This window comes from Rhipicephalus sanguineus, chromosome 9, assembly GCF_013339695.2.
Source record: "Rhipicephalus sanguineus isolate Rsan-2018 chromosome 9, BIME_Rsan_1.4, whole genome shotgun sequence".
NCBI lineage: Eukaryota > Metazoa > Arthropoda > Arachnida > Ixodida > Ixodidae > Rhipicephalus > Rhipicephalus sanguineus.
Window position 1 is genome coordinate 13,708,601 of NC_051184.2, and position 25,470 is coordinate 13,734,070.

The window sequence follows — 25,470 nt, forward strand, 5'->3', positions numbered from 1 at the left end:
TGAAACCTTTAATTTTGTTGCATATATATATATATATATATATATATATATATATATATATATATATATATATATATGTATGTATATTCACATTTCAGTTTCGAGTGAGCGCCTCCAGCGCATAATTTGTGACTTCTCCTGACTACATTTGGCCATCCGCGGTGCAAACTTTACAGGGAAACGAAAGTAAACATTGCGCCTGTGGAGTTTAGAAACACAGCAATTATGCCTCTAACTCGCCGCGTGGAAATTGGCGTAGGTAAGAAAACCGAATGAAACACCTACAGGACGAGTTTTTTACTCGCGTAATTTAATATTTAGCGATGGCACGCAAGTGAACCGAGCCACAATGTATGTTGAACAGCAACTGGTGTCAGCTGTTATAATTTGCCCCAGCCAGAGCTGAACCGGAACGAAAGTGAAGCCCGCTGAACTGTAACCGAATCGGTATTTCGAAGGCGCTTCCAATCGTATACATTCAACAACCACTTGATCAAGTCCCCGCATGCAAAGCCCCGGTTTCATTCAGACATTCCAGTTATGACGTAGGCGGGGCGATGCCGGAGGAAGGCGGGACCGGGCTTCTTCGGTGGGCGTGGCCTGAGCCAGTGCACGCGGAGCGCGGCGTCGGGATGGCACACGAGAATGCAGGAGGACGCGAGGCCGGTCAAGTGCGAGTGGGGATGGCTGCGTCCCCACTCGACACCCGCCACGCTGCTCTGGTAGGGTCAGCGCGGGGCCCCCAGGGCCCTTGGGCTCACGCAGCTGCTGTGCTGTCGCAGGCTACAGCAGAACTACGAGGTGGCCGAGGGCGTGTGCATCCCCAGGAACACGCTGTACCTGCACTACGTGGACTTCTGCGCTCGCAACTCCATGCAGCCAGTGAACGCAGCCAGCTTCGGAAAGGCACGTGCTTCAGCGCCGATGGCGGCAGCGCGCGAAACGCGGCTTTATTGGCGCAGATCATCCGGCAGCAGTTCCCGCAGCTGACCACGAGGCGCCTGGGCACCCGGGGCCAGTCGCGCTACCACTACTACGGCATCGCGGTGCGCGTCGGCTCGCTCTACTTCGAGCCTCCGTACGCCAAGGGGTGAGTGGGCCGCCGGCTCCGCGGTGGCGCAGCGCTGAGCGGCCGCCGCGTTCGCAGGGCCGACGCCGGTCACCGGCGCCAGCCGCCGCAGTGCCCGCCCAGCCGGCTGCTGCTGCCCGAGTTTCCGAGGGTGCGCGAGCTGATGCTGCCGGCGGGCGCCGATGCCGACCAGCTGGCCGGCTTCGTGGCCATGTACCGGGGACACTGTCAGCGGCTGCTCGACGAGTGCGCGCAGGAGCCCCCCGGCATGCTGCAGTGCGTGGCACACTTCTGGCGTCGCGTTCCCGCTCACCTGGCGCCCCTTCTGGCCTCGAACGCCCTGGCCAACTTGGTGGGCATCTGCGACGGCCTGCTGTACGGCGCCGTGGCCGATGCGCTGATTCCCGCCTATCCACCGCCCCCGCACGACAGGTGGGTCACGATGTCAGGTGCACGAAAAATCACTACCGGTCGGTTGGTTCCTTAGCTGACGGAGCCAATTAGGTATGACGGTGGGAATATTGTAACACACGCAGGAAGAAACCTTCCACTGGGAATGCATTCTAAGCACCATAGACAAACGGCTAAAAAGCAGCAGCACAAACGGCGGTGCATGCTCCTCGATTGGTCCGTACCGGTTTTTGTGCTCTTAACAGCAGCGATTTCACGTCGTTATGTTCAGGGGCCCCTGCAGCCGCGCACGTGAGAGGTTTCGCATCGTGGCACTCCGCCGCTGGAAATACCGGCGCTGCAGTTGACGTGACGCAGAAACAGCGGTCGGAAGTATTTAGCTCCAACGTTACGAAGGTCACCTTTTATATGTAGTTATCAAAAATAATTGCAAGGAAAAAGTACCAGGCCTTCTCGGAATTGAAGCCAGCTTGTTCTCTAGGCTGATTAAAGTCAAGCGTTGCTCTTATCCTGCTTACTTATTGAGCATAATACTCGCCAACTGTTCACGCATAACTCAAATCAAAATATGCATCTACCATCTGGAGCCCGCTCCATGCCTATCTCATCCCTGCATTGGGCAACCCTATTCGTTCATTACTCATATTACGTGAGACGTCTGAAATCTCAATACGGCCTACTCACAGTTTTACTCCCAGTCAGGCACCGCATAACATCACACACCGCACCGGTCACTCACCACGGCCGCTGGATTTCTGCTTCGTCACTTGTTAGAGTATAGCTTCAGACTGGAACGGCCTCCCTACATATGACAGGAACGTCTCGCCAATCATCATCAGTGTAACATGAGAATCTCCACCCCTTATTTTAACTGCGCAGCAGTTTAAGTTTTTCGTTCCGCCGGTTCACGTGACCAGCGCCACAGAAAGCGGGCATGTATAATTACCAAGCAGCTCCAAGGGGATGGGAAGAGAGGAGGAGTGAGAGGACAAAGAAGCATATAGCATAACCATGTGCAGTATATAGCATAGCATGGAATGGGAACGAGAGGGTTAGGAGGAGGGAGGGCAATACACAAAGAGGTAAGGAAAGATAAAGGAAGGAAAAAAATAAAAAGGAGACTGCGTTGGTGGCGCTTGCTTGCCAGCTCCTCAATTTACTCACACTGGAACTGGCTTAATTCTTTTTCTTATTTGAAATATATAATCCCTTATGTAATACCCTCTGAATGGGAGCCTTTACACAAAATAAGGCAAACGCGCGGCGTAGGCACCCTGTTCTCGAAATTCGAAAACAGCGCCAGAACAGCCTAGCGAGCGGAAGCAGTAAAATTAGGCCCTGGGCCAGAAGCGAGCGCGTCTCCTCCCTCCAGGAGCTTTACAAAAGAATGCTGGGATATCTCGCAACTTCTTAACAGCAAATGTAAAAAACAAAGCAGCGAGCCTCAGCCACAAAAAACACAGCCCTCTCGTGTGATGCAAAGATAAAATTATTTCGTTCTGCTAACGTAAATACTAGGTTAATTATAAATTAAGAGACCACCGCTTGCGATGAAACATTCGAATAGATATTAATAATTCACAAAGCTTCTCCTTCGTTATAAGCGCGTGTCCCCGTTGGTCAGCCTAAGGTTGCCTGAAATATTCTCTTACGAAAAACTCTACATCGTAAGACGTTTTTGTGAATACGGGCCGCGATCTATAATAAAATCTGCCAAGACTTGAAGGCTTCTTAAGGAAACGCAAAGAGGCAATATCTGTCCGAAACACGTATCAAACTGATATAGTGAGGAAACTGCTACTTTTTCTTCGTTGTAAATGCTAACGTTTTATCGTGCACATTCGCGGATGTCTGGCTTCGCTTTCGGGACATAATTTCCACTCCAGTATTTTTTGTAACCTCCTTGACCGTGCATGACTGGCAGGGCCACGGCCGCGTCTAACCATTTTTCCTCTTTATATTTGGGGACCCTAGCATTGAATGAGATGCCCGGATGAGACGCCTGAGGGCGAGCTCAGACTTTTCCGCCTGCCGAATGCGGCCGATGTGGACGACAGTCAAATGAGCCCTGTGGTCATTGCATTGCGCGAGCCACGCGGACACGCTAAAGACCTTTAGGTGAAGGTACACCTTCCAGAAAGGCGTTCATGCGCATTGACACACGACAAAGGAGTGTCTCCCTCCCGGCAAAGCAGATCCCGCTTTTCGATCGTAAAGGCTGTTCTTTCGGGTACAGCGGGCACAACTCATCAGTGCGGCCATAAATGCCTCTGGTGTTGTTATAAATATGCGTGACCCCGCAAAACACCCCGCCCAAGCAACGAAGTCGCCCATTGACTGCCGTGCAGCAGCGCAGAAACGAGGACTGAATTCCCTCTTTCCACTGTCTGAAGAAGGAAATCTAGGTAGGTATTTTTTTGTGTGTGTTACCTCGGTATTGCCCCTGTGTCAGGAATGTTACTTTTTTAACAGTAATTCGATTTGAACTCTAGCCACACTCTCAAAAAGAACCAGTGCGGTGTCGTCGGCTCAACTTCTTACTGCAAATGATCCTTCAGGGTAACAAGAGGTGCCAACTGTAAAGTACTTTACTTTTGCCCGTGTATGCTATGCGCCTAGAAGGTATTTAGATCTGCACACATTTATGGAAGTAGTCGGGTGTGCTTCGTGGTCCCAAAAGTAGCTTGCGAAGTACGGGCAGCCTGAGACACTTTGCTGTTTATAAACCCAACGTGCGGACAACACGAGTACCAGCCTGGCAGTTTGTTCCCTGCTATCGAGGCTGTGAAGGCACCCGTGCTAGGTGGGTCATGAATAATGCTATGACTGCGGTGCAGATATTTCGGAGCGATATTTGTGACTTCTTCCCTGCCTTTCTCTCGCTTTATTATCTCTCTATCGAGGAATTTCTGCTGGCAGCTGGGGTCATAGACGTTTTTGCACAAGCGCCACGAATACTCTGAGCAGACGACATGGTGAAGCACTATACCCACCATTCCTGGCGACGAAAACCGCCGGACACCGAGAGCTGGGTTCTATAGGAGTCAGTCACTGCCGCTGCGCAGGATTATCGCATGTCTCTGAGGGCGATCAAGTATACGCATACTGAAAGGGCTGACTCGCAGCCATAAAACCGGGTGGCTGTTGGACAGCACACCATGCATTCGTACCGCCGTCTAAAAGACGTCTGCATCGGTGACACACAAAACCGTATCTCCCCTCCACCGATAGGGCTCTGGTTAGGGTGGCTAGAACATATGCTTCATCGACGCTTTGGTAATTAGATATGAGTGCTTGTCGAGTTACATAATTTATTATAATTAAGTAATTACATCTCATTAATTAAAATTTTCGCGACAGTCACAGACGTATTACCGGCGAAGCTTCCTGTACGCTCGTTCCGTGAGCGAGCGTGGCGTTCCCCGTCGGAGCTCTTTCGACGCCTGCCTCGTTATGGCTAACGAGTCCGCTATCTTCATCCAGACCACCCTGTGTAGCGCCGGTGCGATGACCCTGCTAAAAGTAAGATGCATATAAAAGGGCTGGAAGGAATGGGTCAAGCTAATTGCGATGTATACCATGGAGTCTCAAACTCGCCTCGGCTATCCGCAGTCACGGAATGTGTATACTCTATAGCCCATGCAGGGGCCGGGATAGCGAACGAGGTTGGAGGGAGGCGCACGTAATATTTCCAAGGTTATTGTCGTGATCGACTTGAACATAAGCCTCCTGTGTTCCCGAAGAATCTGACCTGGAAACTGGACTCGCTTGAGCGCTGGCCACACCAGCCAGACATCGGCTGAGTTCAGTAACGAACTCTGGAATTAAAACTGCTGAACGAGTTGGCTGGGTGAGTGGAGCATTTAAATATGTTAATACTTTAATGAGGACGCGTCCAATGTCGACCGCATCCTGGATTATTACGTTGGCCGTCGTTCCAGTACCAAACAGCTACTTGGTGGCCCGTGGGCTGGCCGTATGTCGTATCCAATCTTTACTCGCGCGTCGCAGGCGCACGAATAATAAATCGAGCAATGTTGCAGGAACAAAAGCAACAAACCGTGTATCATTGTATCACCATAGAGAAAGGTATCACTGACACTGTCATAATAGCCGACACCACGATGGCTCGAACTTCTGCGTGCCGTCGAGCTTGCTTTCACACCGTGCCATAATACCGGTGTCGCACGGACACTTTTGATCGCGATCGACAGCCAGCGTATCCAGTTCGGTATTGAACTCAGCTGACGTCTGGCCAGCGCTCACGCGAGTCCAGTTTCCAGGTCAGATTCTTCGGAAACACAGGAGGCTTATGTTCAAGTCGATCACGACAATAACCTTGGAAATATTACGTGCGCCTTCAACGACCTGCGTATCCACCGTCATAACAGCGGTCACCACGATGGCTCGAACTTCTGCGAGCCGTCAAGCTTGCTTTAATCAGGGCCGACACGGATCGAGTTTGGCTCTGAGGTTAGCCAAATCACGATTAAACCATGCAGCCGACCTTGATGCAGCGATCAAATGTGCCCGTGTCAGCAGAGAACATCGTGTCAGCCTGTCGGCGCTGTCGGGTTAGTCGGGTCCATGCTCTGCAGCATGTCCCTCCTACCCGCGCAAAAAAAAAACAAAAATAATGACTTCAGAAAATATACAGCCGCTCCACGCAAAAAAAAAAGAAAAAACGGAAGTGACGTCAGGAAACGAACAACAACAAAAAGAAAAGTGACTCCGCCCCCGTACCTCAATGCACCTCCGGAAAGGGAGACCCAGGTTGGAGCAGCAAAATGTCAGCCAATGTTGCCATTTGAAAAACGGCCTTTCCCATATGGCTCCTTTCTGAAGGATATTTGACGTCACGAGCAACATATCGATACTGACCTCCAAAATGACCGAAATCTGGACGCACATTCCGAAATAGAGTTTCTGATATATATATATATGTATATATACATATATATATATATATATATATATATATATATATATATATATATATATATATATATATATATATATATATACAAGAGCAGCTCTGGGTCCGGGGTAATTGGAATAAAAAGTAACGTGACGTAACGTGATACGAAATGGTGCGTTAAGGGGCGCTCAGTGCTCATCGCTTATCCTCGCTGTAAAGCTCTGGCGGAAGGATAAAATAATGTCACCGCCTTTAGTTTAATTCTGGTGGCAGCAGTATGAGCTTGAGAAGCGGAGTTCGGCCAACGTTTATTGTTTCGCACGGTAGCTGCGCGATCGCAGTATCTTGTATCTTAAGATACACGATACATTCTTCAATGTATCGGAAATACAGATACCGATACACGTAATGCGAGACGTATCGCGATACAGATACAAGATACCCAAGGAGTATCTAAGGTAGTATCTATACATGTATCTTCGATAGCGCCCAGCACTGGTGACGTAGCACGCAATCCGCAGGCTCGAATCGCGATTTCGTCCGTCGTGTGAATACAGCTTTACACGTAGTTTTTGAAGCAGCGCTTTAAAAGATTAAGTAGGTGGCTCGAGAAAACAAGTGCTAGAATTAGCACTTTGTGTTTTACAAATAACGCAAGCAATTAATGCATATCTACGTAGCTGTGGCATAAAGTAAACACTCGCTAAGGCTTCGAACTTTAATGCCGCACAGTGCTCGGACTGAACTATTCTGTTTTGATAGACCTGTAAGGTTAATATTCATACATTCACTGGCGCACAATTTTATTGTTCTGTCCCGTTCGATTTTACAGCGAAAGCTGTTATGAGATCATTTCAGCGGCCATTTTTGGCGCCGTAGTTGTCCGCCGCCGCCACCGGTGTCCGTAACCACTATCGCTCGAAATAAAAAAAAACGAAATAAGAAAAATTCCAGGATGGAACGAGGTTCGAACCTGGCCCTTCTGCATGGGAGCCCAGTATTCAACCTCTGAGCCATGCCGGTGCTTGAAACTGCTTTGCAAGAAGGTCCTATACAGGCTTCATGTCGGGAAGGAACCACATTAACATATGCAATATAGCGTGGTAGAAGAGTAATATAACAACCAAGTGTCCCACAACGCGAATTCTGTAACCAGGCGTCACACAATGCGAATTGCTCAGCGAGTAGGTTGTTGAATGCTTCCAACCCATTACAAAGGGCTCCGCCATAATTCTTCATCGTCATCAGGCACAGCATCAACAAAGTGCGCATAATGCCTTACATTCGTTCAGCAGGTACCACAGCTCTCCGACGAATGAAGAAAAATGGCATAGTGCCTGCTTCCCTAGTTCTAAAAAATTACAATGATTTATCGCGTAGTGGGTTCCTCGCAAGTGCACTTGTATTGGTTGCCAAGGAAGCCCATAAGCGCATGGTCCACTTCCTCGGGGTCTCAGTAAAGTTCTTCGCCCCCCCCCCTCTCTCTCCCTCCCACGTCAACGTATGTTATACAGCATGACGGGAGAGGGAATAACGACCGGGCGTCACCCAATGCAAAGTGCGTAACTGGTGGGCCGTTTGAAGCTTCCCACCCATTACAAAGGGCTGAGCCATAATTTTTCATCTCCATCAGTCGTCGCTTCAACAAAGTGCACATAATGCCTTACAGCTGGTGCCTCGCTTCTCCGCAGAATGACGGATAACGGCTTAGTCGGTGCTTCCCAACTTCACAAAAACTGTTATTTATGGCGTAGTGGGTACCTTGCTAGTGTACTTGTATTAGCCCCAAGAGAGCTTACAACGGGCTCTAGAAACGCCGCTCTTCCACCTTTCGCTGTGACTGTGCTGCGGTTTCAGCGCAGGCCTGGCGTTTTTTGTCAATGGCTAGCCAGCCGTTGACAGTGGGCGAAAAGTAATACATATCCTGTTTGTTATCGCCTACTCCAGTCGCAAAAATATTGGTTCGTGAAGTGGGGAGCGCAGCACCCTGTCATCGTCGCAACTTCGCAGCACCGAGATCGGTCTCCGATCGAAACGTCGACAAATAAACAGTTTTTTAGAAGCGTATACCTTTTTCCTAATTATTTTACGGCAACCGAAGACAGACTCTTCATAATCTACGTATATATATATATATATATATATATATATATATAGCCACGAACTATGCCTCGTCGTTTGTTCTCGTAGCTGTTTTGTGGCCAGCGTCTGGCCGCGCCCGATCGTCTTATCTACGTTCGAAGCAAAGCGCATGTTTCCTTCTTTCTCTTATTTTTGTCGCGCTAGCTGTCTCATTTTGATAGGGGAGAGCATTTCGCCCTGTCGCCACCACACTAGAGTTATCGGGTAATCCGATGGTGCGGAAAGAATAACGCCGCGGTATCCCTTTTAGGGGCGACGGTCGCCTACACGCACGTCGTTTGGTCGGCTCTTCTTTGCCGCCCACGTTCTTGCTTTGAATCTGTTGCGGAGCACAAATTCGCTCTAATAAACTCTTTTTTCTGAAAGAACCCGGCATCGTACTTGGCTACGTGACAACATATATATATATATATATATATATATATATATATATATATATATATACTTCATAGAGCTGATCAGATGACTTGCTTTTCAAAACTGTTTCAAATCAAGGAAGAATCTGCATAAATAGATTGTGCAGGCAGGGCCGCCCTATACCGCGACAACACAGCAGTGTTAACATTTTGGAAATATTACCGTGAAGTTGAAAAAGTACACCCAAACTTAACCTCATCATCTGAGCTTTGCATAAGCAAAACTTCCAAGTCTTAGTTTGGCATTTTGGATACGATGAGTATGAAGAACTTGCTATGACTCTAGTACCTTAAATTCTCACTTATTAGACAATACATGTGCCTGACAAAGCAAGGTACTTCGCAGAAGTCTTCAGGATAAGCAGAGTGCCAATTTCTTTACTGTTAGAGCCCTCTAATATAAAATCTTTCTCAAGAAGAAGACCAAGTTCAGTCGATTAATACTTAAGCAAACAACATTGAGCTGGTTGTGTATAGTTATAAGATTATAAATGACTACGAATTTATATACTGGGTGTCGTTTCTTGCTCTCCTGCTTTTCTCAGCTTGGGTGGGCGGCGGACGGAGAAGCAGTGAAGTGGCCCTTTACTCCTCCCCTCCGGTTCCTCCAAGTAAATAGCCTACGTAAACTGTGTATAAGCTCAAATTTTCCTTGAAAAACTGTGGGCGATTATAACGTTAAACTACCCCGCATTGCTTCCTTCCGTATAGGTCGTTAGCTGTTAATGATTGGTCGAAATTTTCTGGGTCATGCTCACAGCACCTGCTCGTAAAACGACGCAACAAAATGATGCGTAAGCGATCCACCACGTAATTACCACGTACGCATGACTGCGTAAAATAATAATAATAATGAAGTATTTTCAATACACCGTATTGTTTGTCATTCGTTCTTCGCTATTCATCAAAAATTTTGAATGGCCATAAAACTGCCTCCTTGTTACGTGACATCACAAGTCTGCAAAAACTCGCGGCGTTAAAATGAAGTGTGCACAATAAGCAGCACATTACTGAGCTGAACAATAACTCTTTTTTTTTTTCGGAATAGCCTGACAGTGTCTCTTTCTGAACGTAATTTAAGAAGGCTGCCAGCCAATCACATTGGCAGGGGCTGCTTATAGCGGCGGGCGAGATGGATTCATATGTCTATAATAGATACTTTCATTTGTAGTATAACGATGTTGAGCTGTTTTTGCTCGTGTACTACTCGTTGTGAACTCATCGCTACTGACAAAGAGGTAGGGAGAGAAATAAAGATTATTAGGAGAAGACACAATCCTTTGCAGGCAGGCAGCCTAGTCCAGAAAACCGTGGACGCTGATCATCTCCCTGGTGAGGTAGAACAAGTAACGGGGCAAACTTGAAAGCTGGGCTTCTGAACGTGCTCGAGTCCACTGCCTTGTTAAAAGCCGCCACGATTGCTGCAGGCGACCATATGATAAGCCAAATGAAACAGGCTAATCGGAGACTAAAGTGGGAATCTATTTTAGCTGTCCTGGCAAGGCACAACTAAAATACTGGACACTTCTGCACACTCATCAACTCACAGCAGCTTGAATATGGAGCAGTGGCGATGCTATTCGTTTCCAAAGGAAGAAACTGAATTCCCTGAAAAGGAAGAGCGTTTGATTGGGCTATAAAACGTTTACTGGTTCCCGCCCATATTTGCGTCACGGATTGCTTAAATTTCAGGCCAGGCAGAACAAAATAAAATCATGACAGATTGCTGTAATGTTACGGAGCCCCTGCTGGGCGATAGCCTCCTCTGCAATGTTCAAGCGCAAGACGCACAAGCGTGGAATGGGCAGCCCGCACCGCAGGTAGCCTACAGCGCGTGGTCATGACACACGAAGGACAGTCGTTATAGCGAAATCGTAGGGCAAATTTTATTACAAAATCACGGTATTGGTGCGTTCAAGTAAAACTTTGCCCGACTTGTTAGTTTCCCAGTCTGCAGCCGTCAATAACCACTGTCGAAAGGGGTTGGGCTCCGCCCCCCCCAACATTTCTCAGTGGGGGGGATAGCGCCCCCCTTGCCCCCCCCCCCCCCCCCCGTATATACGCCTATGATCTCCCTCAAAAGCTGTATACAGTCGTCGCCTATGCCCATTCCTTTCAATATATTACACAAAATTTCCTGATTAACGTTGTCGTATGCCCCAGTGATGTCTAGAAAAGCCACGTACAAGGGCCTATTTTCTATTTTAGATATTTCTATACACTGAGTGAGAACAAACAGGTTATCGTCTAAGTGAGAACAATCCTCCGGAATCCTCATTAAACACGCCCTCTCGCGGTAGCCGGGCGCGCGAGGCGCCGTACATTTTTTGCCGGGTAGCGCGGTGATTGGGACGGCCAGAGAGAAACCCGCCGGCGCGCAATCTCGGAGGCCATGCCAAGACGCTCGTGTAGGCTCACGAAAGCGATGACGTAACGGTCATCTGCACTTGTCCGGTCGTCTCTCAATGTATTCGTCTTTATAAGCGCTGAAATGAAGATGGCACGGAGAAACGAGACGGCTTGGCCACGAACAAAGTCAAACACGTTTCTGCCGCTTGTAATATAGTAACACGTTCTGGCAGGCTAGCTGGTTCATTGCGATGTTTTCTTACTTGTTTCTTCGTCTTCTCGCGCAGTTTAAGAAAGTTTATCCTAATACTAGTCCTTCCGACAGTGATGCACACCGCAGCCGCACTCTTTCGTCGTTGCTTTGCGTTGCGCACTTCACAGGCCGCGACCAGCTTCTCTTTCCGCGGCGCCAGTCTGCAGCGACCTTACGACGGACGAGGCACACCGACGCTCAAACGGGTGCCTTTCAGTTGAGAAAGCAGAAAATAAACAAGTATGGACAACGCGGGAAAGGGCAGTGGGTTGGTTTGGGCGGTTCAAACCCCCCCCCCCCTCGAAATCTTTACATTTTCTATGTATATGCGCACACACACAAACGCACGAAAAATATACATAAAGGGGCCGGAAAACATTTCTGGCCCGTCGTAAACGACGTAAACATGTGCCTAACGCGCATTGTTCTTTTTGACGCAGCAACGTGTGCCGGGCCGCACGTCTCCTATCGGAGCAGCTGGAGCCATGGCTGGATGCTGCGCTGGCGGGATTCCCGGCACCTCTTCGCGCCATCAAGCTGCACAGTAAGCATTCGGGCGCGCTTATGTGCAAGGAGCGGTGTGTAAATGCGGTGCCGACGGCAGTGTGCCGCCGGCTGTCGCAGGCACTCGGGCGCCGCCTGTCACTGGCCAAGCTGTGGCCCGCGTGGCGCGCCGTGGTTCCCGACTGCGCCCTGCTCGACCTGGCCGCCGTGAGCACCGAGGCGGCTGCACGCAGTCCCCGGCCGGGCACGCCTTCGGCCCGCTTCGTGTACGCGCGTGCGCACGAGCTCTGCGCGCTGCTGGGCTCGGACGAGCAGGCGCTGTTCGGCTGGCTCGAGGCCCTGGTGGAACGCAGTGTGGCGTCGCCCAGTGCCGCCAGCGCTGCGTGCGCCGCGGGGCCCATGGCGCGCCACTTCCTCGCCGTGTGGTGCGCGGCAGGAGCCGAGGCCGAGCGGCAGCTGCCCGCTTTGCGGCCGCTGCGCGCACTGCTCGACGAGTGGACGCGGGTGCTGCTCGAGCGCCTGCTCGGCGACGCCCTGCTACGGCAGCTGCTCGACAACGTCGCCAACGACGCCCCGCCAGATGCCTGGTATTGGCCCAGAGGGCTTGCCTCTCTAAATTTGACAGTGTTGTCCAGAACATGACAACACTGACGAGAAAACTTCCTCAACATGCGAACATACTTTTTGAAACCCTTCAAGTTGGGGGCTTCAAACCCTGTCCAAAGTTTTCATATGAACACCTCCCTTTATCCAAACACAAAAAAAAAGTCACAGTTTCTCCGCAAGGGCGAAGCAATGAATGCGATAGCAAGAAACTAATGCTATACGAAGTGAGGCTCGCCAATGGATACTCAGTTTGAACAGCGCTCCTGTTGCAAAGGCGGACGAAGCAGCGAAGGAAACCAGCATGCTTCAAGTGTCGAGCTGTGACACTTGATGGTTCGCGCTCATCTTCTGTTTGTTCGTTTAGCGGCGTCCCCTGAGCTCGAGTGACTTCCGTACGCTCCGTAACATGAGCGCGGACATCACGGTGAAAGCTTGAAACATCCCTCTTCCTCTCAGCACGAGAAAACCGCGCGAGCAGACAGCGGAAGGATCCTCGCGCCATCTCGCTGGTAATGAAGAAACGCTTACAAGCGCCTGCCGTCTCTGAGTCCTGCCATCGGTAAAGGGTGTGTATATAACGCTCGCCGTTAGTTACGTGGAGGATCTGCGTTTCGTGGCGTAGTGGTTAGCGCCACGCGCTGCGGAACGATAGGTCGCTGGTTCGATTCCGCGCTTCGGAAGCATTTTTCTGAATTCTTTCTATTTGGGACTTTGATATATATATATATATATATATATATATATATATGTATATATACTTATACATATAGGGTGAATGACGGCGACGGCAAAATCCAGCCGAGACTGTCCATATAATTGCTATCGCAATAAAATAGAGAAAGGAAAAGCCGGCCCGATAAGGTGGAAAGGAATCACAAGGACACAGATGAGAGGGAGTGTAAAAGAGGAATTGGCCACCAATAGGGACTGCAGTCATGGGTTCACCTCCTTACTCCCAGAATACGATACCTCCTAGACGTTGTTGTGATGGGTGAAATAAGTGGACGGCATACATGCCGTGTTGGTCAGCCAACATTCCGAGTCAGCTTGTGACTATGGAAGATGTAGTGTGCACGTACTTCACAGGAGTACGGCCACTAGCGTGGGTTCGGACTTAGCGAGCCACAGGGCCGCGTTTGCCGTCGCCTCGCGTGAACTAGCGCGCCACTGCACACGTACGTTCGAGCGCAAAGGCGCCGAGCGCAACGCGGCAAGTACACAGTACTGCTCTCGAGATCCGCAACAGTTTATTGCCTGCGGCAACACCACAAAACGCCGTACAACGCCCGCTCCCAAAGGCGGCGGGAGAAGCAAACAGGCTTCACCACGCCACGGGTGAAAATACAACACAAATGGTGCCGCTAGCACGTCTCCGCGGGCAACGGGCTCACGGCGACACGCCGCTGAGAGAAAACGGGTCTCTCGCGACTATGCTGCGTACTCTTACGATCTGTGACCACAGGGCCCGATCGCTCGAGTGAGGGCAAACTCCGCTCGCGTTGGCTTCGATAAGTACGGTTTCGGCGTAGTACGACCACGCGCGAATGCACCGCACCGCTCTTCAGCCTAGCGTTCGGAAAAGGACAACGTAAGGTAAGCGCTCGCCGCTGGCGCAAGGCACCGTTAGCGAGTTCCGTCCGAGCGAGCCCAAAAGAGGAGCCGACGGACGGGAGAGGAGGAGGAGGAGGAGGAGGAGGAAGGAAATGAAGGAAAGGCAGGGAGGTTAACCAGACGCGCGTCCGGTTTGCTACCCTACGCTGGCGAGCTTACCCACGTGTACTGTGGGTAAGCTCGCATCCCTTGAGAGGTCGTTTTCACAGAAAACAGACGGGAGAGGAAATGCGTGCTTACCCTACGAGGTCCAGAGAGGGTCTCCCCCTCGCTGCGCGAAACGTCTCGCGGGACACGAAACCCGAGCGCAGCGCCCCCCGTCGAGGTCCGGCGCCGGGAGAGAGGAGGTTAACGTCACTCCCCGCTCGCCCAGCGCCGTAAGACGGCGGAGGAGAGGAACGGCATGATCGGACGTGGGGATGGCAGAAATAGGCGAAAACCAGCGCAATGGCGACGGGCAAGCCTCAATCCCCACATCCCCCTCTCCTAAATTTGCCCTTTACCGGTCTGCCAAGGCAGCCGGCGGTCACCCATGCAGTTAAAATAACACTGCTATGAGCAACCACTAACCTCATCCAGCCCAGTCGCTGCTGTCAAAGGGAAAGGAAAAAAAAACACTTTCAAGGATACACGGAAGCAATGGAACTTTATATTTGAAGAGGGGAAAAAAAAAAGGTAAACGGAAAAGAAAAAAAAAGGAGAAGGAAAGAAAAAAAGGGAAAAATGAAAAGCATAAACATCAATCAAATAAAGTTCTCGTCACTAAAGTCCACCAGCAGGTCGTTGACACCGTCGTCCGCGGACGGTGCGCTCGCAGCAGCCGCTGGCGGAGCGGTACCGACGAGGGCCGCAAAGTTCGGACTTGTCACCATCCTTTCTATACACAAGGCCGCGAGGTCCCGGTCGGGAAGCTCCGGGGGCGGCGCGGTCAGGGTCGGTGTCTGCTGACGTCTGCCGTCCCGCGCCGCCTTGGTCTTGGCCGCGTGCAGGGCCCCCTGATAGTGGCACTTGAAGTACACAGTGACACCACAGAGGGCGCAAGCCTGTAGCCCAGGAGGGTCCGGGAGCCGAGCGCCCTGCGACCGCACGTCGGCCTCCGTGATCGTACGGCCGCGAAACGGCCACGGGACGCGCTCGAGCGGCATTTCCCGCCGCACTCGTCGCTGCGCCTTCCACGGCAGATCGCTCACGAAATACCTTGGTATCTCCTGGTCGTCCTGGTGTGTCCAGGTGGCCACACTTCGCTGCTCTGGCTTTGTGCGCGGCGGTGTTGGCGCCGCGGGCTCAGGCCGCCGGCTTGGTTGCTTCGGTGCTGCAGGCTCGGGCTGCCGGCTTGGCTGCTTCGGGGCTGCAGGCCCGGGCTGCCGGCTTGGCTGCTTCGGGGCTGCAGGCTCGGGCTGCCGGCTTGGCTGCTTCGGGGCTTTTTTTGTGTCCCGCCGGCGAGCAGGCGGCCGTGTGTCTGCGGAGACGCCTGATCCTGACATGACCGGGCCCGCTCAATCACGACGTATAGCCAGCTCCGTGGATTCACAACTAAGGCGTTGCACTCTCGCTGCAGGCCCCCACCACACCGGGCTCTCGGACGATGATGCACCAATCACAGCACAGAGCGCACACACACGTCACTGCACATAGCAGCGCTTTCACCAAGCGCGGCCTGAGTTCGCCGTCCAAGGCCACTGCGCCTCACTTTTCACGGTGTCATGTCGCCGACCGCGCGCGCTCGCGTGGGAAGGCGCAAAGCGTCCTTCGTTCCTCTACCCCGCAAAGCACCGCTATTCACGAATCCTTCCGCAGGCACAATAATATAAAACACGGAAAGAAAGTAAAGAGAGCAAAATGACAGTCAATATGCGGCAACCACAATCGAAAAACGTATTAAATACACATGAGTATTCAAATAAAACAGAAAAAAAACACTAGCAGCAACCTGGGCGGGCCAACTTCTTTGCGAGCACTGGCCGCAAAGAAGCTAGCATACTGAGGCTAGAAAGTAACTGAGGGCCTTCGGTTGCGGAAAACAGAGTCCGCCGTCCGGCGCGAAATCACAAAGGTGACCGCTTCCTCAGATTATACCGATGCGTGGTCCGAAAGCGGTCCGCCGCACCGGGTGTGCCCCGTTGCTTGCGCGAAGTACCACAGGGCACTGGCGCAAGCTCGTCAGACCGTGATGCAAAGGCTTTCAGGTCTGCGATATGGGCACGGCTGAGTTTTCCCGAAATGGGATCTTTCAGCAAGTACGCGAGTGGAGTCCAAGCTTTCTCCACTCGGTACGGACCAAGCCACTTAGGAGCGAGCGAGGCTGAGAACCCCTTACTCGCGTCGCTAAGGGCGTGGTTGCGCTTCAGGACAAGATCGCCCACCTCAAATGCTAGGTCGCGATGCCTGCGGTCATATTGGGCCTTCTGCTGAGCCCTGGACGACGCCAAACTTTGCCTTGCTTTACAGAAAGCTCGACAAAGCCGGTCCCGAAGCTGTGATGCGTAAGCAGAACAGTCTGCCTGCTTCTCCTCGTCCCCGAGCTGGCATTGAATGACACTGGTCACCGGATTTGCCAACTCCCTTCCAAAATTTAAGAAGGCGGGCGAGAAACCAGTTGAGCGACTCTCGGATGTTCGAATGGCGAACGCGAGCTCGCTCAAATGGTCTGCCCAGTCCCTTTGACTTTCGGCAAAGGCCGCCAACATTGGTTTGAGCGTACGATTGACGCGCTCCGTCAAATTGGACTGGGGATGGTAGGGTGAAGTGGTGCAGTGATCAATTCCAAGGGAACGGCACGTGACACCAAACACTCGAGCGGTGAAATACGAAGCGTTGTCAGTGATGAGCCTTTCCGGAAAGCCGAACCGGCAAAACACTTCCTGCAGCTTCTCGAGCACCGCCCTCGCTGTCACCTTCCGAAGAGGGAACAATTCCACCCACTTCGAAAAGTGATCCACGACTACCATGAGGTGAATGAACCCCTGCTTACTTCTGGGAAAAGGTCCCATTAGATCGCAGGTGGCCACTTGCCACGGACGCTCACTGACAATCGGTTTCATCAGACCAGGTGGCTTGCCACCCCTAGACTTCACCGTTTGACAGACGTGGCAGGAACGGCAATAGCGATAAACGTCACGCTTCATGCCGGGCCAGGTCACCGTCTTGCTCAGTTTTGCGAAAACTTTGGAGCCACTCAGGTGACCGGCCATGGGTTCGTCGTGAGAGGATCGCAACAGGGCGACTCTCAGACTTTTGGGCATAACCACCTTAAACGGATCGATAGACTCGTCGTCGGTGGCTATATATTTCAGCAGGAGCCCGTCATGGTCCAGCAAATATGAATCCGCCGGGGACTCAGCGACACACGCTGGTTCCAGCCCCCTATCCGCGCCCGCTGCAGGGCAAGCAGCGTAACGGCGCTCCGTCTCCCTGAGACCGTCGCACATTTCGCGACAAAACGGATCACTTTGCTGAGCCTTCAGTAGCTCTTCTCTGCTGAAAGCGATTCCCATTCTCCCAAAGGGGAACCTGGTATCGCGCCCACTCAGGACCACAGCAACCGCCGCTTGCGTCGGCGTCACGGGTTCGCTCTCGGCATCGTGGCCTTTGGAGAGCTCACCCGCTGGCCGGCTTCGCGGTGCGCTGTTTGCCTGGATAGCAGCCAGGGTTCGTCCGAATGCGGCGGACTCGCCCCTTTCGCCGAACGGCGGCGAAGCCGCTGTTTCGCCCCCACCGCTTGCTTGTGCAAAGGCACCGCTATCGGCTGTCGCACCGGAATCAAGGTTCTCGGCAGACAATGGGGCACGAGATAGCGCGTCAGCTACCACGTTGGTGCTCCCCTTTCGATACTGCACTGCAAAATTATAGTGCTGTATCAGGAGAGCCCAGCGCGCCAGCCTGCCCGCAGGCTCACGGAGCCGCATCAGCCAGCTGAGCGCACTGTGATCCGTTTGCACCACGAATTTCGTCCCATCAAGGTAGACGTCAAATTTCCGCAGTGCAAACACGATGGCGAGGCACTCCTTTTCGGTAACGGAATAATTTTTCTCCGCGGGTACCAAGGAGCGGCTGGCAAAGGCCAACGGCTGCAACACGCCATCGTATTCCTGTAGGAGAACGGCTCCTAATCCCAGATCGCTCGCATCAGTCTGTACAACGAACGGTCTGGTCAGGTCGGGGAGTCTGAGCTGCGCTGTCTCCGCAATGGCGCTAGACAGTCGGCAAAACGCCTCTTGCTGCTCAGGTCCCCATTGCCAAACAGCAGACTTACCCAAGAGCTTGGTCAAGGGCGCCTGCAGTCGGGCACAGGACGGTATGAAGGAACGATAAAAGTTAACCATTCCCACAAAGCGGCGAAGGCCACGTACGTCCTTGGGCACGGGGAAATCGAGGATTGCTCGAAGTTTCTCCCGATCCGGCTCAATGGAGCCTTCGCCCAGCGTAAACCCGAGTAACTGAATACGGGTCTGCGCTAATTGGGCTTTCGCAGGATTTAACGTCATCCCGGCAGCCCGCACCCTCTCGAGCACATCGGCAACATGGGCCAAGTGCTCTTCGAAGGTTCGTGAATAAATCACGATGTCATCGAGGTAGCACAAGCAGTAAGACCACTTTGCTTCCCCGAGGACGCGGTCCATGAGTCTTTGAAACGTCGCAGGAGCATTGCAAAGACCAAAGGGCATCCGAGTAAACTCGAACAACCCTCTGTGGGACGTGAAAGCAGTTTTGCACTGGTCACGCTTACCCATCCGGACCTGTAGGTAACCTTTCGAGGCGTCAAGCGTGGTAAAGTACCGTGCCTCGCCCAGGTTTCCTACGATGGAGTTTATCGTAGGGAGCGGATAGGCATCCTTACGAGTCACCCCGTTTAGACGGCGATAGTCGACGCACAGGCGATGACTGCCGTCTTTCTTAGGCACCAACACAATTGGAGACGCCCAGGAGCTAGACGAACGGCGAATAATGCCTGCCGAAAGCATGTCGTCTAGCAAGCCGTCGATAATCTGCCTTTTGGCGAGACTGACGGGCCTGGGGTTACACTTCAAAGGAAGCGCGTCGCCAGTTTCGATCACGTGGCTAACAAAATCGGTACAGCCCGGTTGATCAGTGAAGAGCTCATCGTATTGGCGTAAAAGTGCCGACAGACGAGCCTTCTGTGTATCATCCAAATGAGTCGCACAGGCGATCAAAGGATGTGGTGCCTCTTCGTGTCGTGTCGGTCGATCCAAAAGGGGGTTTCGAGCCGACGAGCGCGTACTGCCGGAGTATGACCCCGAAGTTTGCGCGCGACACGGTTCGTGCCGTCCCTCTCGTTCCCAAAGGGGACTGTGAGAGGAGGAATGCGTTGAGCAGGGGTATGACCCCGAACTCTCCGCGTGGCACGGTTCCGACGCTTCTGCGGCAAAGGCAACAGTAAGCGCCGGCGGGCTGATGAACGGCTTGAGTTGGGAAAAGGGCCCATCACGATAGCCGCCATTCGCAATGTCCACAACGATCCCGGTCTTCAAAAGAAAGTCCCGACCGAGAATCACAGGAACATTGAGCCCTGGGAGATGAACAAAACGCGCGCGTCTCATTCGATCTCCCCATCTGACAGTCAACCTTGCGGCGCCAGCCGAATGGGCCACGCCTGTTGCAAGAGTGAATGTCGTTCGGCAGTCCCGCAAGCGCACCGAATGCTTCTGCAAGTGGGACAATACCTGTTCGCCAAACAGCGAAGCGCTAGCGCCCGTGTCCAGCAACGCCGAAAATTCACGGCCGGCAATAATGACCGGAATGAACGGCGCGTGCGCACCAGCAAGACAGCTTGCCCTGTACGCAGAGGGTAGAAGCAAAGGTTCGGCCGCCCGTGCTTTCACGAACGACCCGCAGTTCCGTTTCCCTGCCTCACAGGAGGCCTAGATCCGGTGCATTCCCTTGCTACGTGCCCTCTTTCACGGCAGCGAAAACAGCGCACTCCATCTCGATCTCTTTCACGAGACGGAGCAGCCTCGAGCTGCTGTGATCGGCTCGCCACGTTATCAAAGGATACGTCACGACGAGCGTCACCCACATTGCGTTGGGTCGGATGGCGTCCCTTCGCGTGGGTTTCGGGTGGTGCAGCACAGGCTGCCCGCCTTGCGTGCGTGTAGGGGTCAAGAGCGCGAGCGCTCAACTCCCATGCACAGCCACTGGCAGCCGCAAAGGCAGCGCCCTGTGACTTTTGTTGGGGCACAGCCCCTCGCCAGGCGCAGCGCGGCTCAAGGGCATCGCTGGCTGGCGGCGGCGGGCGATAGGCGCGCGCGGCGAGAAGGTCGCCTTGAATGCGCTTTGCCTCGGCGGCCAGCTCCTCCAAATCGCGGAAGCGACCGCCGCGCAGGTACGCCGAAAAGGTCGGATGTGCCTGCCGAATCACCCGTTCGACGCGTTCCTCGTTCGAGGCTCGGGGCTCAGCGATAGAGAAAAGGTCGTCCATCGCGCGTACGTATTCCTGAAGCGACTCATCAGGAGCTTGTGTACGGAGCTCGAGCTCTCGCCGCATCCTACTCTCGTAGTCAGCGGGTAGGAATTCGCGCAGAAAGGCCGCGCGGAACTCCTCGAGGGTTGCTGCGCGGTAGCCGGCAAGCCGATACCACCTCGCCGCCGTATCAGTCAGTGCAGCCGGGACAACGCGCCCGAGCACCTCCTGATCGTCCAAGCCCATTGCTCTCTGATAACGTGACAGAGAGTCAAGGTAGTCTCGGGCGCTGAGCAAATCCCCGTATCCGCTGTATGTTGGCACAGGCAACATAACAGCGGGGTGGGTGCGTTTCGGAACGGCCGAAAGCGTTTGGACAGCTCCCGAGAGCGCTTGGATCATCTCGACGGCGTTTTGCAGCAGCGTCTGAGTCGCACCTGCTTCACAGGAAGCCGTTGGTGCGTTAGCGGCGCGGTCGAGCGAAGGTGAACAGTCTCCCAGCTCGATCAGTGGAGCGGTTTCAAAAGGACAACTGCCCTGCGCGCCATTCCCAGAGCAAAAGAGGCTCCTAGCGGGATTTGCCTGCTGTCGAACATAATTGCCACTTGGGGCGGCTACCGTCGACAATACAGGCGCCTGCTCAGCGTGCGGTCGAACTGTCGGTTGCACGGCTGACGGCGGGCAAAAGTCGGCACGGGCCAGAGCCTGCGCCCCATCAATTCCACAGGGAACCGACTGAAAGCGCTGTGCCGTCGAACTGCCACGCATTTCGAGGGGTACTGCAGCAGTCGAAGGTGCCTGAGCACACCGTTCGGGTAGGGCAAAGGGCCCAGTCCGCAACGATGCTCCATCTCCAAAGGGAGCTGGCAGGCGCTTTGTGTCGTCCCCACAGGGGGTTGCGACACGTAAGGCACTGGCCTCATTCTCCTGCAACGCGGCATCCGCCAGAAAAGTCAACGGACAAAAATCCCGCGAAGCAGACATGTTGCGGCGAGCCCGAGACGCACAGGCGTACTGACTCGCTAAGAGCAGTCAAAAGCTTAATGAGCTTTTGATACCGCGTTGGGCGCCAGTGTAGTGTGCACGTACTTCACAGGAGTACGGCCACTAGCGTGGGTTCGGACTTAGCGAGCCACAGGGCCGCGTTTGCCGTCGCCTCGCGTGAACTAGCGCGCCACTGCACACGTACGTTCGAGCGCAAAGGCGCCGAGCGCAACGCGGCAAGTACACAGTACTGCTCTCGAGATCCGCAACAGTTTATTGCCTGCGGCAACACCACAAAACGCCGTACAACGCCCGCTCCCAAAGGCGGCGGGAGAAGCAAACAGGCTTCACCACGCCACGGGCGAAAATACAACACAAATGGTGCCGCTAGCACGTCTCCGCGGGCAACGGGCTCACGGCGACACGCCGCTGAGAGAAAACGGGTCTCTCGCGACTATGCTGCGTACTCTTACGATCTGTGACCACAGGGCCCGATCGCTCGAGTGAGGGCAAACTCCGCTCGCGTTGGCTTCGATAAGTACGGTTTCGGCGTAGAACGACCACGCGCGAATGCACCGCACCGCTCTTCAGCCTAGCGTTCGGAAAAGGACAACGTAAGGTAAGCGCTCGCCGCTGGCGCAAGGCACCGTTAGCGAGTTCCGTCCGAGCGAGCCCAAAAGAGGAGCCGACGGACGGGAGAGGAAATGCGTGCTTACCCTACGAGGTCCAGAGAGGGTCTCCCCCTCGCTGCGCGAAACGTCTCGCGGGACACGAAACCCGAGCGCAGCGCCCCCCGCCGAGGTCCGGCGCCGGGAGAGAGGAGGTTAACGTCACTCCCCGCTCGCCCAGCGCCGTAAGACGGCGGAGGAGAGGAACGGCATGATCGGACGTGGGGATGGCAGCAATAGGCGAAAACCAGCGCAATGGCGACGGGCAAGCCTCAATCCCCACAAAGAAAGCAGTTACTGTTGGCAGAAATAATAGAACAGTATTCTGCTATGGCGAGGGCTGCCACAAGAAACACAGCCAGAGCAAGGCTGCATGAAATAAAGAAGGCAAGTAGAGACAATGGCTGCATAAAATAAAGAAGGCCAGTAGAGACAATCATAGCCGGAGGAAAGATCAATTATGCAGTAATATATTTACGGCCTTTATATTAGCACATGCTAACACAGCTTCACCTAGGGATTTCAACTCCTACAAAGGGCACATCACGAGTGCATGCCATAGCTAGTTGCTAGGACAGGCCGTTAGGGACTTGAACACTTGCGAATATAGTAAAACCTCGTTAATTCAAAGTCACTGGGACAAAGCCCTTTACCGCTGGCCGGACTCGGAGACGGCAGGCGCTTATAAGCGTTTCTTCATTACCAGCGAGATGGCGCGAGGAGCGCGCTGGGCTCGCTCCTGCGAACGCCGATGCTCTTTGCCCTACAGGGCGTGGTCGCCTTCGTGCGCTTATCTCAAGGAAAGAAGGGGGGCGGGCGCGGGGTAGAGCGGGGGGTTGTATGTCTTGTGATTTCCCCGCGATGTCCGCGCTGAAGTCACAGAGCGTACGAAGGTCACTTCGCTCGCTGCAGCGGCCGCGTTTGCGAAAGGAGCGCGCTGTTCCAACAGAAATAAGTAACAACTGCGACGTTTAGTTCGCGCTCGTCCTGTGTGTACCTGTTCGTTCGTTTTGTTGCTATCGCATTCATTGCTTCGCCGTTGCGGCGAAACTGTGACTTTTTTTCTTTATTACTTTTTTTTGCGCTAGCACCAGCGAGGCTGGGTTGCTTCAACTGTCACTCATTAATATCGCTACACTGCATTGCCCTGTGGCTCCTAATGGCCGTCGCTTCCGCGGAGTTGCGGCGAAAACGGGATCGGGAATTGGCTCATGGCACCCAAAGTTTTCGAATTAACCTGGTTGGCGCTGACCGCCGCTTCAAAATATCCACTCAGATTTACATTGCAAAATACGGGACCACAGAAACCCTTCGAATTAAGCGGGATATTGAAATAACTGAGTTCGAATTATGAGGTTTTACTACTTAGTTTCTGTAAAACTTCAGGTGAGAAAGAAAAACTTCAATGGGCTCGAAGTGAAGTAGAAACATTTTGTCTAGAAGTAACAGTTGCTTTTTTAGATGCGAAGTATCTCTTGCTCGGGAGTACATAACGCGGCGTGGTCATCCGCACGCAGCGATGTAGTCCGCGCTCACACTACGCATGCGCGACTCTCCTCCTTCCCTCTCTCCAACAGCTGCGCGTTACTCTCCACTTCTCTACCAGCACCTGCTTGCGCTTCTCCTGAGTTCTCGCTTCTGCTCTCACGGCGCATACGCTACTCTCCTCCTCTAGTCTCCTCTCCTTCAAATGGCAGAGCGCCGCGCGCGTTCAGTCCAGCGCTTGCCTCGGTTGGCTCCTCTGAAATGCGGGCTCGATACGCCGAAATTCTCTCCTGCGCAGCGCCGCGATGAGGGCAAGCGCATGCGCGTCCCCTCCCCCTCTCCTCTCCTACGCTGCCTCTCTCTCGCGCGCCTGTCGACGTTTCCCGCACGCCCTGTGAGAATTAACGGCCAGGCTAGAGGGAAGACACGACGCGGGTAGTGTTCCGCTTCGCGTTCCACGACGCGAGGTCGGTAGCATGCCCAGCGAACGCCAACGGAACGCGATTGTGCAAATGCTCCGGCTTCGCATCGCCTCATGGTCCCCTTAGCGGAAGATGGTGTAATTTTTTTTTCACTCAGATGTGAGCTGAGGCGAATGCATTGTGGCTGGCACCTGCACGTGGACGAACTAAGAATAACAGAGAGCTGAGCTGATTGGTACGCATTCATGTTAAAGACTGGGCGTGCAAATAAGGACATAAGCGAGAAGTGTCCATGTTCTCTTGACACCACAACTGCCATGGTGTCTTGACTTCTCTCTTGTATCCCTGTTTGCACACCCGGTCTCTTAGCATGATGGACAAACTATTTTTACATGTGTCCTGCAATGGCAAGGGCACACTTTTTCACAACGATGGCGCAAAATGAATCGTGCTTTATAATGAGCACAGGGTTGTAGACATTACGCAGTATGACCATGGTTGATACTCTTTCAACACAAAATGATCACAGGGATTATACACAGCTGGAAATGACTATGCAAGGTCCTTTTTACAGAAGTTTATACGGTATCTTTGAGGAAAGAGGAGGTTTGATAATTTCCAGTGAATAGTTTTTGTTTTAAAGGCCAACTCTGGCGATTTTTTGGCCATGTCAAAGTAATGGTGCTTTTATGTTCCTGAGACACTCCTGTTACGGGCCCGATAGCAGAAATACTCGGCAAATTGGAGAATAATTTTAAATAAGCAAAAAAAAGCGCAACACCGAAACCGAAACCCAGCCGAGTGTACTGTCTACGTATGACGTAGACGTTGTTACGAACGAACCGGAAGTCGTGCAAGGCATGCCGGTCACGCCGGCGCGGAGTATGAAAACTGTGACAGCCGCGACGACCAGCGAAGCGCCAAAGTTAGCGGTGCCCTCGGCTGCGTCACTTCCGCCGCCTTCCCAATACTGACGTCACAGACGCAATGTTGCCAATAATTGTGGGAAGCCAGGAGGGCGTTTGCAGACAATCTTTAAAATTCATTTGCAAACCATCTGTGCATGTCTCATGTAATTTGGCATAAATGACGGAAACGTGCAAATGAACGTGCCCAGTGAATTTCATTGAGATCCATCGACCTCGAAAAATCGCCGGAGTTGGCCTTTAAGTGTAGCACAATCTGCAGAGTTCAGCATGTGTTGTGTCCTGTGC

The 25,470-nt window shown here is 52.9% G+C and overlaps 3 protein-coding genes across 3 annotated transcripts; 1 reads left to right on the forward strand and 2 right to left on the reverse strand.

Moving 5' to 3' along the window:
- Positions 1-645: 645 nt before the first annotated feature.
- On the forward strand, positions 646-12,704 carry LOC119404622 (transcription factor RFX4-like). The gene is given in 5 exon segments (XM_037671191.2): positions 646-722; positions 783-906; positions 963-1,501; positions 11,999-12,102; positions 12,163-12,704. Coding segments are annotated over 5 exon segments (1,386 nt in total).
- Positions 12,705-15,022: 2,318 nt separating this feature from the next.
- On the reverse strand, positions 15,023-15,780 carry LOC125759906 (uncharacterized). Its single transcript, XM_049419360.1, has one exon. It carries the CDS (start codon positions 15,761-15,763, stop codon positions 15,023-15,025), a length of 741 nt encoding a protein of 246 aa, XP_049275317.1. The 5' UTR covers positions 15,764-15,780.
- A 4,335-nt stretch (positions 15,781-20,115) lies between these two features.
- LOC125759907 (uncharacterized) lies at positions 20,116-21,021 on the reverse strand (the record flags this gene model as incomplete). The annotated part of the gene is made up of 1 exon (XM_049419361.1): positions 20,116-21,021. A coding segment is annotated over one exon (906 nt), but the record flags the coding sequence as incomplete, so codon positions are not given.
- Positions 21,022-25,470: the final 4,449 nt, after the last annotated feature.